The sequence below is a fragment of the Ruditapes philippinarum genome, unplaced genomic scaffold (assembly GCF_026571515.1).
Source record: "Ruditapes philippinarum isolate M1 unplaced genomic scaffold, ASM2657151v2 ctg2105_1_1_1_1, whole genome shotgun sequence".
Taxonomy (NCBI): Eukaryota; Metazoa; Mollusca; class Bivalvia; order Venerida; family Veneridae; genus Ruditapes; species Ruditapes philippinarum.
Genome location: NW_026866582.1, coordinates 14,884 through 28,321, shown reverse-complemented (window position 1 = coordinate 28,321; position 13,438 = coordinate 14,884). Strand labels below are relative to the sequence as shown.

The following is a 13,438-nucleotide window of genomic DNA, read 5'->3' as shown; positions in this document are numbered from 1 at the left end:
AAAATTCAAAAGTATGTCACTGTGTTAAGTTCAATCAATGTTCCATAATTCGGTTTCAAGTCGTTATCTACTGGTGGTAGTGTTACGTGTAAACAATACTTTATTTATAATCTTCTCTTTTTCATAATCAATTACAATAAACAAAACTTTACGGATTGAGTAGCAAGCTTAAATAGTTTTTTTAATCCGTTAAAGCTTCGTGTAAATTCAATAAAAACAAAACTGCTTTAACGCTGATGAACTTTCTCACACAAGCATAATTTTATGCGGCAATCAGGCAACAAACTCAGATACATCATTGAGACTAACGTTGGCCTATAGGTAAACGTGTCAGACGCATAGTCACGGGTCCTGGGTTTGATCAAGACAGTATAAAATTGGTTCATACATCATTAGAGCAATTTTCTCTTGAGCTACAGTCATTTCAACTTTCAAATTAACTTCGTACAATTGCACACATCTACTTTCAAGATAATAGGCTAGTATTTTAAGCTAAATGCAATAAATCAACAATGATTTCCACTACCCATAATGCATTTCATGATGTCCATAATTTGGACCAATATCATTTAAAAATATTTCATTCAATTTCAAAGTCTTGCAGTCCATTTCAAGAGCCCTTTATACATTTTCAAAAGAAACAACACAACACAATCTTGTCAAATGGTATTTTTACTATCAAATACTTAGTAACACTTCAATAACTTCTTATAAATCCATTATCTTATCACAGGAAAAAAACAACATTATCTGTATGAAGTCACAAACAATGGTAAATATTAAATCATCTATTCAATTGAAGCTTCACAACATATACACACACATAAATTAAAATTTCTATATCTGACTTCTTCGTCAGTCATACAAAATTATATCATGTTCTTTCAACATTTACAGCAACATTCACTCTTATAACAGACAGTTTGAATTCTTATTCTAAAAAAGAAAACTCTATCAATTTTCCTTTAATTAAGCATCATATACATATATAAGTCCTAAAAGCATAACTATAAACACAAGAAATTTTTCAAATTTTAGCTTTTACAGGACAACCTGAATAGAAAAATGAAAGTTTGCTTTCAAAAATTACATTCTACCAGTAGTTCATACTTAAAATGTCAACCTAGGTGTACATAAAACAACATAATTACAATGTTTATGTTTGCCAGAAAACATTTCACTATATGTAACTAAGGAACATAAAGATCAATTGAGATTTATTGTCCTCTTACTTCTAATTATGACCTTGACCTTTTAGACAGTGAAACAGGTGTAAATCTTGGCACAAAATCTTTTTACTTTATTCTGTGTAATATATGACAGGCTGACCAACAATATACTTGTCCTAATTGTAACCTAAATAAAAAGCTTTTAACTTGAATTAAATTTGGTTCTACTACCTTTTGACAGTGAATATCATCAATATGTCAATAATAATACTTTTTCTTAATACATGTATGTAATACTGGGTGTTAAAGACCAGGAACATCAATCAATATTGTCAACTCTCAGGTACCTATATACATGTACTGGCAGTTTATAATACATACTCTGTAATTATATCTGGAGGACTTCATCATTATCAAAATTCAAAAACAAAATAAATAAAATGTGAAACTTCAAATCTGCCATGCAGATATCTTTCAATATAAATTCTGCTTACAGCAAAAACATTAAACTTTCATATCTTAAAAAATAGAATACATACATTATGTTTTATACAAACAAGTGAACAAAAATTCTTGAAGCAACATGGTGAAGCAATAAATATAATAAATACCTGCAACATTATAATATATTTATCCGACAATCATACAATTATCAACAATCAGCAGAAACAAATGTTAATTTCCAGTTATAACAGAAATGTCCAGTCTACAAACACGCATACAATTATATAAGGCTGTTTACAACCCTCTGCCAAAATCCAAATTAGGTTATAAATCCATTGAAATGTTTGCTGTGCCTTACAAAGATTAACTAAACTTCAATATGACCCAGATGTAAAAACAAATTTCTTAAAAGATGTCACAAGGTGCAGCCCAACTGGTACTCGAATAGGAGACCATCAGAATACCATTCCGCAGTTCTATCGACTGAGCTATTTTGCCTCTTACACATCTTCTCACAAAAATAGTGAACAGATCTGAACGGTGACAAAGGGAAAAATTGAGTACAAACCCTTGCTTTATCTATGGGTTTTGCTTTGTGACCTACAATTATGACCTTGAAGACATGATTGTGTGAAGTAAGGAATAAAAGCATTGTCAATGTGATCAAATAACTTGCAGTGTACATAGCAAAACAATAAAATAAATATTCTTGCATGTCTTCAAAACACATCAATCACATTAAGTTCTTACAGACATGTGAATTACCATAGATGTTTTAGACATTTCAATTATTACCTCCCCTGGTCACAATTTTGAATCTCATTCCCAATATGCTTAAGATAAAAATCTCTAATAATTCTATCATGTTCCTGAAAACTGATAAAAATCTTTTACATATTGGTATTGTAATATTTTCCTTCAAATGTATCAAACAATTTGATAAGACACCAAAATCAGCAGTTTATATTGATTTTTTCCCATACAATTTATTTTGTCAATTATATTATATAAAATACTAACCCCCAAAATGGCAGCAACTTTTGGCATGGGAGATAAGTATTGTAAACAATCGGGAAATACCTACACAATGTACATTGCTTTAAACATCAAAGACATTATATTCTATAAATGTTTTAAACACAAGATGGTCACTTTATATTATATATCCCTTCTTTTTAGCCTTGATATGTAAAGATGGACAAATGCTATAATCGGACAACATTACCAATGATAAAAGGTTGATGAGGAAACAAATAATGCCACTAGAAAACAACAACAAAACATACATGTCTGTATGTAATAGATGAAGTACTGTATGTGATAGATGAAGTAGCATTTCCATACATTTGGTATTTTGAACAGTCTATTACATGTAATTAAAGGTATTGCAATATCAATATATTTTAATAATCAGCCAATAGTAAAAAACCTGACAATATACATGTAAATGTATGAGCTGGCTCGGCTCTTATGTTAGTGGCATAGGCCTTCTTTTAGTAATTTATTGCATTTCATCCATTAAAATTTAACTGACCTAGATATGCTTCCTCTTAAAATACATCTATGTTTCAAGTCTATTACAAGTACAGGAAGACTGTCCAATTTTGATTATGGAGGAAATCCTCACTTGCCATCTGTGCCTTGTTTAACACACAGATATTACACATTGTTTAAAAAGACATTATGCTCAATTTTCCATTGTCAAGATTATCTGAATTGACTATATATTTCAAAAGAGTGACTGACCAACACTGTTATTGAAAAATGTTTAAGATAAAATATAAATCTGCCTAAAATAGAAAAAAGACTGCCCTGGCACTATTTTTTGAAAATGGATGTTACAGATTATTGACAATGGATATTTACAGAAATTTCTTTAGACAATGCGAGTTACTTATCGTTCATGCAAAGTAAATTATAGAATTGAAAGGGATTATTATTTTGACTTTCACTTTTCACTCACTATATACCCTTGAATGGATATCATGTTAAGCACATTGATTAACTTAAGGTAAATCCTATCTTATTTGCCAATACATATATTATATTGTATTTGACTTGTAAAACATGTATATTATGCACTAAATGCAATAACACTTCTTTGATTCCCCATGTTGTTACAATTCAATTACTTAGTCTCAAAAAGTTCGAGAATCTCTGGGTGGTCGAAATCTCGTGCAATATCTACAGGTGACAAATCTCCCATTTTTAATGTTGTGGAAGCACCAGCTTTCAGCAGTAGTTGTACAACATCTTTATGACCTGCAAAAATTATAACATATAGACATGTGAGAATGTTTTGTAAAGGAACTGATATAGTAACATGACAAAGAGTCCCCACATGCATCTTTATAAATGATTTTTAACTGTGGTTTATAGAGAGCATCGTTGATGCAGTTATTTGAAAAATTTCTTTTATAAAGCTATTTCACTTAAAGGCCCATTATGCCTCAGATATGTTAAAATTTTTGTTTCTCAAAAACTTTTCATTTTTGACATGTTGTTGCACTTTAAAAAAAAATGCTTGGAAGTATTAATACTATTTTGTTTAAATTTTGCTACCTTTCAGACACATTACATTCAGAGCTACTCTCTTCAGTTCTTAAACATTTAACAGTAACATGCTCAAAAACCATAATCATAACATTTTTAACACATGTTTGACATTTCTAAGGAATTGAAAAACTAGAAATGTGTCATCATGCCACGGATGCCCCCGCATGCAGCCAAAATTTCAGATGTTATAATATTTAGTTCCAAATTTGTTTGCACAAATTATTTTTTTCATTTGCAGTTCAAAGCCCTTAAAACTTTTTCAATGTTAACACAAACCATTTTCATACAATGTTCAAAGCACTGAAATTATTTAGTCTTAACCTTTTGAAAATAGCATATTTCATATTTGTAGCCAAAATAATGGCTACATACATTTCCACAAAAGTATGAGTGCTGAAACTGAAAGTTCAAAATTTTTCCAACATTGAAGAAAGATAAGTTTGTCCAAAATCATTGAACCACGACCAAATTCAAACTTAAACTGCTTATTCCTAAGATGTATCTATATTATTTTCGAAGTGAAAGGGACATAACTCTGCCAAAAAATCATCGAACCATGACCAAATTCCAACTTGACCTACCCATTCCTTTGACATATCCATATGTCAAATTTGAGTTGAATATGTAACACTGTTGGGTAGATAATGAACAGAAACTGTAAATTTCATATTATTTTCAAAGTAAAGGGGGCATTACTCTGCCAAAAATCATTGAACCATGACCATATTCGAACTTGGCCTGGGCATTCCAAAAACGTATCCATATGTTTAATTTGAGTTGAATGTGTTGTACTGTTGGGGAGATAATAAATAGAAACTGAAAATTTCATATTATTTTCAAAGTGAAAGGGGCATAACTCTGCCAAAAATCATTGAACCACGACCAAATTTGAACTTGACCTGCGCATTCCTTTGATTTATCCATATATCAAGTTTGAGTTGAATATGTTGTACCGTTGGGGAGATAATGAATGGAAACTGAAAATTTCATATTATTTTCAAAGTGAAAGGGGCATAACTCTGCCAAAAATCATCGAACCATGACCACATTCGAACTTGACCTGTATTTTCTCAAGACATATCCATATGTCAAATTTGAGTTGAATGTGTTGTACCTTTGGGGAGATAATGAACGGAAACTGAAAATTTCATATTATTTTCAAAGTGAAAGGGGCATAACTCTGCCAAAAATCATCGAACCATGACCAAATTCGAACTTGACCTGTATTTTCTCATGACATATCCATATGTCAAGTTTGAGTTGAATGTGTTGTATCGTTGGGGAGATAATGAACGGAAACTGAAAATTTCATATTATTTTAAAGTAAAAGGGGCATAACTCTGCCAAAAATCATCGAACCATGACCAAATTCGAACTTGACCTGTATTTTCTCATGACATATCCATATGTCAAATTTAAATTGAATGTGTGCAACCGTTACTTAGATAATGAACGGAAACTGATGATGACGGAATGACAGAATGACGGAATGACGGAAGGACGGAATGACGGAATGACGGAAGGACGGAAGGACGGAACAGGGTAACACTATATGCCCCGGCCATTACATGGCGGGGGCATAAAAATGTATTTTTGAGGCATAATGTGCCTTTAATGTAAAACACCAATTACAGTGTAATGTGATAAAAAGCATAATCAGATACATTGTTTTTCAGCCTCATTTCATCTTCTAAATATCTATGAATACTTGACATGTGAGAAAAGAAACAAGAAACATCTACCAGACCTGGGGTAATCACTAATCGTAATCATCGATTTTTTAATTGATTACATGATTACAGTGTAATCATCATGTAATTGATTACCTTGCTCAAAATTGATTACATTAATTGTAATTAATCAATTACAGCTTAAATTCAGTCTGTAATTATGATTACAATTTGATTGATATTGATTACTTTCAGATTTTACATGAAACTATTGAAATTCAAATGATTTATTTCACATGTTACAGTTTAACTAAGGTAGTAAAATATATATATAGTTAGATGTTTTAAGACATCACTCACAATGAAGAAATAAGTTTTAATCCATACAGTTAACCAAATTCTAACTGAAAGATAGACATCATTGTTTGGCTGGTAATTCTAACCATAATGTCAAATCATTGGATTTATGATGTCTTTGAATTTCCTAAAGAAACATCTGGAAATGTGACAGCACAGTGCAAATTGTGCCCTAAGAAGATAAATGGAAACACTAAGTCACATTCAAATTTCATTACCCACATAAAGGTATGTTAAATTTTGTTTCACATATTTTGGTTAAACCATGTTTTAAAAAGTTTCAAACAATGTAGATAACTTCTTTACTTTGTATATTCTAGAGTTTATTTCAGATGCATATTACCATATTTTAATTATATGCAACAGTTATTTGGAAGGTGATAGACAATGTGTCTATATTATAATGGATACTGTTGTACCATTGAAGTGTTTGTTAAAAAAACTGATAATTTCTTTGTAAAGTCTATTGTCTCTTTGAATTCCCATATAAAAATTTATTGTTTTCACACCTGTTTTAACACCTGTATACAGTATACTGTACAATTGACACTTTTAAAAATTTCTGTTGCAGAGAGTTCATTATGAAACCTACACCAAGAAGACTGAGGACCATCTCTGCATCATTGGCCCCTGTAGAGCGTTTGTTTAGAGTTGCGGGTAAACTTTTCCGTCCTGATAGATGCAGTCTGACTGATAGACGGTTTCATGAACTTATGATGCTAAAGTGCAATGCTAAAATATGATAAAGTGATGTGACAGTAACTAAAAGTGTGTGAAAATGATGACTGTTGATGAGCTGGAAATCCTTTGTGTATATAATGTATATAATGTATATAATAAATAGCATTAAGAAACTTTTGTTTATAGTTATACATGGAATGTAATCAATTATCAATCAATTACTTTCTCAAAGTAATTGTAATTTAATTGATTACAGAGGCAAGTCTGAGTAATCAATTGTAATCAATTACAATAAAATCTGAAAGTAATTGTAATTAAATCAATTACTGATCAATGTAATCATCCCCAGGTCTGACATCTACCAACTTTTTTTCAGAGTTTAAAATACAATGTATTGAGTTTATTATTAGGAAGCAAAATTCTATTTGATACAGACAGTATTGATACTTTTTTTTCCATATCTAATTTCTAAACTCTGCTCATATTTTAATTACAAAACAATAAAGGTTTGAAGTTATTATTTCTGAAATAAATTTTTTTAATATAGGATCTGGATCACACCTACCATGCATTACTGCGAGGTGTAGAGGAGCTGCATTCTCACATTGCATGTTCACACAATTTACATTGATATTTGGGTTTTTCAGTAATACGGACACAAGCTGGGCACTACCATTGTTGACTGCAGCATGAAGTGCCGTATTCCCAGTGTCGGACACATGGTTAATATCAATAGAAGGTTTTACCTGGGGAAAAAAAAAACATTTAAAAAATAAGCTATAAATTCATTACAGCTTGTAAGTGTGCTAAGAGAAAAAAATAATTTGCAATATTTGAATGAAATATTATTAATGGTAATCATATCAAAAGTCAAGTATAAGTATGACATATAAAACCAGACTAATAAACTATTCACAATATTTTCATGTATTAGTATTAATGTTGTATTACACTAATTTGTATTATTTAGACAATGAAATTCTGATTTATGTGGATGAAAATTATCATTAATCTAAATCAATAAATAATTTATCAACCAGAAAAAATGATTATCAATATTAGGGATATAAAATGGAAAATTTAAAGTTACTTAGCCAACATTATAGAGCTTTGTCAAACTGTTCAAATGTGCAGGCTGGCCTAGCTCTACACTGGAGACAAAGGGTAATCATGATTGGGTACCACTGCCGTAAGCGATAACCAAGTTAAACGCAGTTAAGCAAACTTAATCATTTGTACAGTACAGTAACTTTCACCTTTGTGTTTTTCTTTTTGGTTGTCAGAAAGACACTTATATCAACAGTTGTCCCATGGCTCTTAAAAAATTGTCAGTTACATGTAGAAGCAAAAAGTCAGTAGTATAACAAACATTTTAATTCAACTTACCCTTGCGACCAAGTACTGTAATAGTTTAGGCTGATTATGCATGACAGCAGTAAATATGAGTGTTCTCTGATGACTATCGATCATTCTCAAATTGACATAGTCTCCCACGTTTAAATAATGAACAACATCTGTGTAACCACGCCTTAACGCCTGAAACAGTCTCTTCTCATACACTGTATTGAAAGCCGAAGGTACTTGAGGAATAGAGTTGCCGTCTGTATTGCCATGACGTCCCAACAGATTCCGATAAAAGTTTACAATTGCACACCACATACTAACTAAGGTGAACGATCTGGTGGCAAGTAACCATTGAGCATATTGACGGTTTTTAGTTGAGCATTTCACATCGGACAATAGTGTTTTATATTTAGGAGTCCTGGCTGATGTTAATGTGTCTAAGTAATCCAGAAACAATATATTGCCCCGTGCACTAACCAGTTTTACTGGATATTCCCGAAATATAGCACCAATGAGATTCGAGATATCGCGATGTGAGATCTTGCCTTCGTCTCTTCCAGGAGCGAAAGCAAAACCAAGTTCTTCTCTTAGAATTTCTAATTCAAGCTCAAAAATCTCCCTTTTCTGACTATCAGGAAAATCTGTGAGCCAAAAGTGTGCAAATTGAACAAAATTATCATCTGAATTAATATACATTGCTACATCCGAAACATTTTTATTAGCACGTGTCAACCATCCTGATACAACTGTTGCATCCATATAACTTAACATTGTGTCATAATCACCACTTTCAGCATGACTAGCAGCAGTAACACGGTATGTTCGACCACCCGTAGACTTAGGTCTAACAGGCACTGATTCTTCATCAATGTCATCAGAGTTATCTAGAGATTTTTTCTCAACACCTTCAGTGTTTTTACTTTTAGATTTACTTCCATTTATTTTCACATTTTTGGTACCTATATATCTAGCTGATGTGCCTGATTTTGTATTTTGTGGTATATTGCCTGTATGATCCACTTCTTGCTCTGTTGATAGTGATCTGCCAAGAGGTGGTAAAGGGGGAGGTTTTGGGAATGGAAATCTAGGCACCTCAGTCTCTAAAGCTTTCTTTTTCTTCTTCTTTTTTGCTTTTTTCTTTTGATTCAAAGAAGAAAGATCAAGCTTTAAGTCTGGCTCAAACAAAGGCTGACTAGAATTTGAATCCAAAGGTGAGCCCCCATTTGTAACACAGCCAGAATCTGGTGATTGACCTTTCTGCTGAGATGCTGAACCTTGGCGACTGTCACATGACCCTGAACTGCCCAATGAAATTTCATCCCAGTCTCCTTTTAAATTATCATTATCACTGAACACTTCATCATCACTTTCCCGAAAAGTAAGCCTCGAAACACAAATAAGATCCCGCAAGTCTCTAGGTCCTCTGCTCATTTTCTTTGATATTCTTTAATCATCTGAATTTCTATTCTTAGAACTGTAACCTTAGTTACGATTATGGACGGATAAAACTGATAAGGCAAATTCAAAGAAAAATATCTACATCAATCTTTTTTTGTTACATATTTTGAAAAAGTTCAAAAAATATCACTAGACTGTAAAGTTTCACACATTCACATTTTCTATGTTTATGTACATCATTCACTAAAACAAATTAATCTGTATTTGAATTCTGACACGGATGTCAAAAACCAACAAAGCCGACGATAGCAAATACGGCAAACTTATACGCGAGTTCCATGCAAGTCTGAAGAAAAATACCAAAGAGTTTTTCAGAGCATTGTATAAGTCTGGATGTAAACTAGATAAAACTACTTGAGATAGATCACCCATTTGAACCACTCATTTGTGCTGTATATCAAGTTTGTATTTCATAACAAAAATCATGTCAAAATAATAATATTGTTTGTCCGCAAACAAAGTTTTACAAGTGTCCCTGCTAGCTCCTTATTCTTCAATATCTATTCTTGTGTTGAATTTTATTGTTGTCATGGCCACAGAAAACATCAATGTCATCTTGAAATTGTACGCAAGTTTAAACAAGAAAATCAGACTATGATGAAACAAGGACTTGTACCTTTTTTCTTCCTGAACACCTGCAAATATAGATCAATACTTGCAATAAATATCTATGAAAAATATAATACAAGAGCTCAGCTGAACTGATTGCAAATTTTATGAAAAGGTATCACAAACAAAACTATGTCTTCTAGAGATAGAATTTTTTTTGTTTTAATGGGAGATTTGCTCACTGTGCATCTCTGTCCCAATCTCTGTATCTGGAGCTTTGTTAGAATGTAAAGAATCAACTCGGCACTAAACCAACTTAGCACAGGTCAGCTTAGCATGGGTCAACACATTACCGTAAACAAGTTAACAGATACATTGTAGATTCTATTGTTTGACTGTATTAAAATGTCTTTTACTTTGTGGCAATTATTTTATTTCTTATACTTATACAGAAAATATTTGATCTTAGTTCTGATTAACCATTTCAAGGGTTTTCATTATCAACAGATTGGCAATCCATATCATGGGTTGAAATGCTGTTAAAATTGGTTCATGTATTTTCAGCCTGTAGATTAAAACATTGCCCTTGACCAAAGTGTTTTATTTGATAGCACATCTGTTGCCTCAGATAAATATAAAAACCCAGCATTTAAAAATATTTAGTGCAAAAAAGATATGGAACAAAATTAACTTATTAGGTATCTATAGATGGTAAATTCTTCATTTATAAATACAGTTTAAATACTCATATAAGTTACATTGTAGTAAATTTGTACATTCCTGAGTCAAATAAAAAAGAAACATGTAAATCACCATTCGTAATAAACATTATTTTGTAGGCAATCTCCTGGTTGAGAGCCCTTTGTATATTTGAGGAGTAAAACTGTGTACAGTGTACTAAAAAAAGAATGAACCCTTATATACATGTATATCCTGTTCTCTCATATTATCGAGGGGCTAAGCCCTAAACTGACATAGAAGAACATCATGATCTTTACATAACATTTCTAGATAGTGATTTTTTGCCCTCAACACAAGAAAAATATCCCTTTTATAAATACCGGTATATTATAAATACCGGTATATTATGAACACAGAAATTTATAAATTTTTGGAGGTCAGCGGTACATCTCTGATCTTAATTTTCCGCGTACAGATACGATTCTCGGGCATTATTTACGTCCATATGCCCATTAACGGAAGCCCTGATGGTGTATAATATAAAATGATCAAATCTACATCCCTTAAGTTTTACTTGCTACAAAATGCCTAATTTTTCACTTTGTGATATTTTAATGGAGTATATAGGAGCTACTTATATCTGTTATCTACATCTCTACAACTAGATTTACTGATATTTTCATAACACACTCTTTTAACATGCTTTTGTCATTTTTTTATCTGAAGGCTGACTTGGTATATATCAACGCTAGAATGGAAGACGTGTTTTTTTAATCCAAATTCCAATTTCATCTGTTTTAAGCATGTACCAATAATACAAGAAACTGCTCTAGAGTTTGCCAATTAATTTCACTTAACATTTTAGATACTCTACTGGTGTAATTGTAGTCATTGTATACATATCTGGCAGCTGACCTTTGAACTTGTTCTATTTTGTAAACCAGATATTTTTGCCAAGGATGCAAAACCGTGGAACAGTATTCTAACTGGGGCCTTACATAGGTTTTGTAGGCAGTTTCTTTAACCTTTTTGTTTGAAGTTTTATAAATCTGAGTGAATTATTTGCTTTTGCTGTTATGTTGTTTATATATGGTCCCAGATAGGTCTTTACTAATTGTTACACCTAAATATTTTGCAGTCTCAGTGGATTTTAGTTGTTGACCATGTAAATTATAAGGGAATGTTATTGGATGTTTCTTGCGGCTGATACTAAGGTCTTCATATTTATCTGGATTACATTGTAAATTCCATGGACCAATCAGATTCCCAGTTTTCAAGACTGTTGAGATCTTTTTGGAGGGTTTGTGCATCATGGTTTGATTTGATTGTTTGGTATACTATTGTATCGTCCGGTAAAAGTCAACCCGGCCCCAAACCAATGTTATTTCTGGTCAACCCGGCCCCATTTTTATTATTTATTTTGCTTTAAAATATAAACACTTATCAAGAAATAATATAAAAATTAACAACAAAAACAACAACAAAAGTTTAACGATGATATCTTTTATTATTATTTTATATAAAAACTATCAATATTAACAAACAAGCAACACATGCATAGTTTACTGTTTTTACCGTCGCTAAAATAAGGTGACGTCTTGTTTTCAACCTTAACCTCTCTACGATAGAAGTAAACTTTTTATTGACATATCGTGGAAAAGAAACCTTAATGTGTTCAAATCATTACTATGTTATTGTATGTTAAAAAAAAGAAATGACCAAAAGCACACTAAAGTGTGTCCATTAACAGTTTTTAAGTAAGATTAATTATAGAGATGCTGACATCTATCACAGGTATCGCAGGTCACTGCCTCCTGTCTGTCACGCACAATATATCCACAATCAATACAGTTATCAGTCATAATGACATAAAGTGATTAAACACAAAACACTATCAATTTTTCAAACACTTAGTAATATTCCAATACTTTTTTACACTGTAAATATTCTTTGAAAATGATTTATAAATAAAAAAAAACGAAACAAATATTAATTATACGGATGAACGTATTCAATAAAAACAATCAAATGAACTGGAAAAAAAAAATGAAAACTTAATTTATACAAATCTTTTACATGTAACTCGACATTCTATGCATTTTTTTTACTATTGTTCTATAGTTAATAATATTCAATTCATAATAAATCATTTTTATTCCATCATACAACAAAATGACTTGAATAGTTTTCTTTGAAAATATATATTTTGGGGCAGGAATGACCAATTTTGGGGCCGCACTGACCAATTTTGGGGCCGCATTGACCAAATGAAAATGCGGTGGGGCCGGATTGACCAATTTTGGGGCCGGGTCGACCAATTTTGAGGCTAGGTTGACTTGGGGCCGGGTTAACTTGGGGCCGGGTTGACTGTAATTCGTATCGTCTGCAAATACTATCAGGGAGGTCATTTATGTAAGATAAGAAAAGGCAAGGTCCCAGGACCAAGCCTTGGGGGACACCAGAAAGAAATGGTAGGTTTTGACCATCGACAACAACCTGTTGGGTGCGACCATATAAAAATTACTTTGT

The 13,438-nt window shown here is 31.9% G+C and overlaps 1 protein-coding gene across 1 annotated transcript; it reads right to left on the bottom strand.

Annotated features, from left to right (window-relative positions):
- Nucleotides 1-656: 656 nt before the first annotated feature.
- Nucleotides 657-9,864, bottom strand: LOC132732971 (uncharacterized). The gene is made up of 3 exons (XM_060719515.1): nucleotides 8,264-9,864; nucleotides 7,443-7,623; nucleotides 657-3,875 (listed from the first exon to the last, which is right to left on the bottom strand). Exons 1-3 carry the CDS (start codon nucleotides 9,650-9,652, stop codon nucleotides 3,742-3,744), a joined length of 1,704 nt encoding a protein of 567 aa, XP_060575498.1. The 5' UTR covers nucleotides 9,653-9,864; the 3' UTR covers nucleotides 657-3,741.
- Between the last annotated feature and the right edge of the window lie 3,574 nt (nucleotides 9,865-13,438).

What these genes read in the sequence shown, in the direction of transcription:
- LOC132732971 (XM_060719515.1), bottom strand. Translation starts at nt 9,652, where the DNA reads ATGAGCAGAGGACCTAGAGACTTGCGGGATCTTATTTGTGTTTCGAGG. An exon ending in TACAGTACTTGGTCGCAAGG is followed by an intron (nt 7,624 to 8,263) that starts GTAAGTTGAATT and finishes TTTTTTCCCCAG; the next exon opens with GTAAAACCTTCTATTGATAT. An exon ending in ACACCTCGCAGTAATGCATG is followed by an intron (nt 3,876 to 7,442) that starts GTAGGTGTGATC and finishes TAATTTTTGCAG; the next exon opens with GTCATAAAGATGTTGTACAA.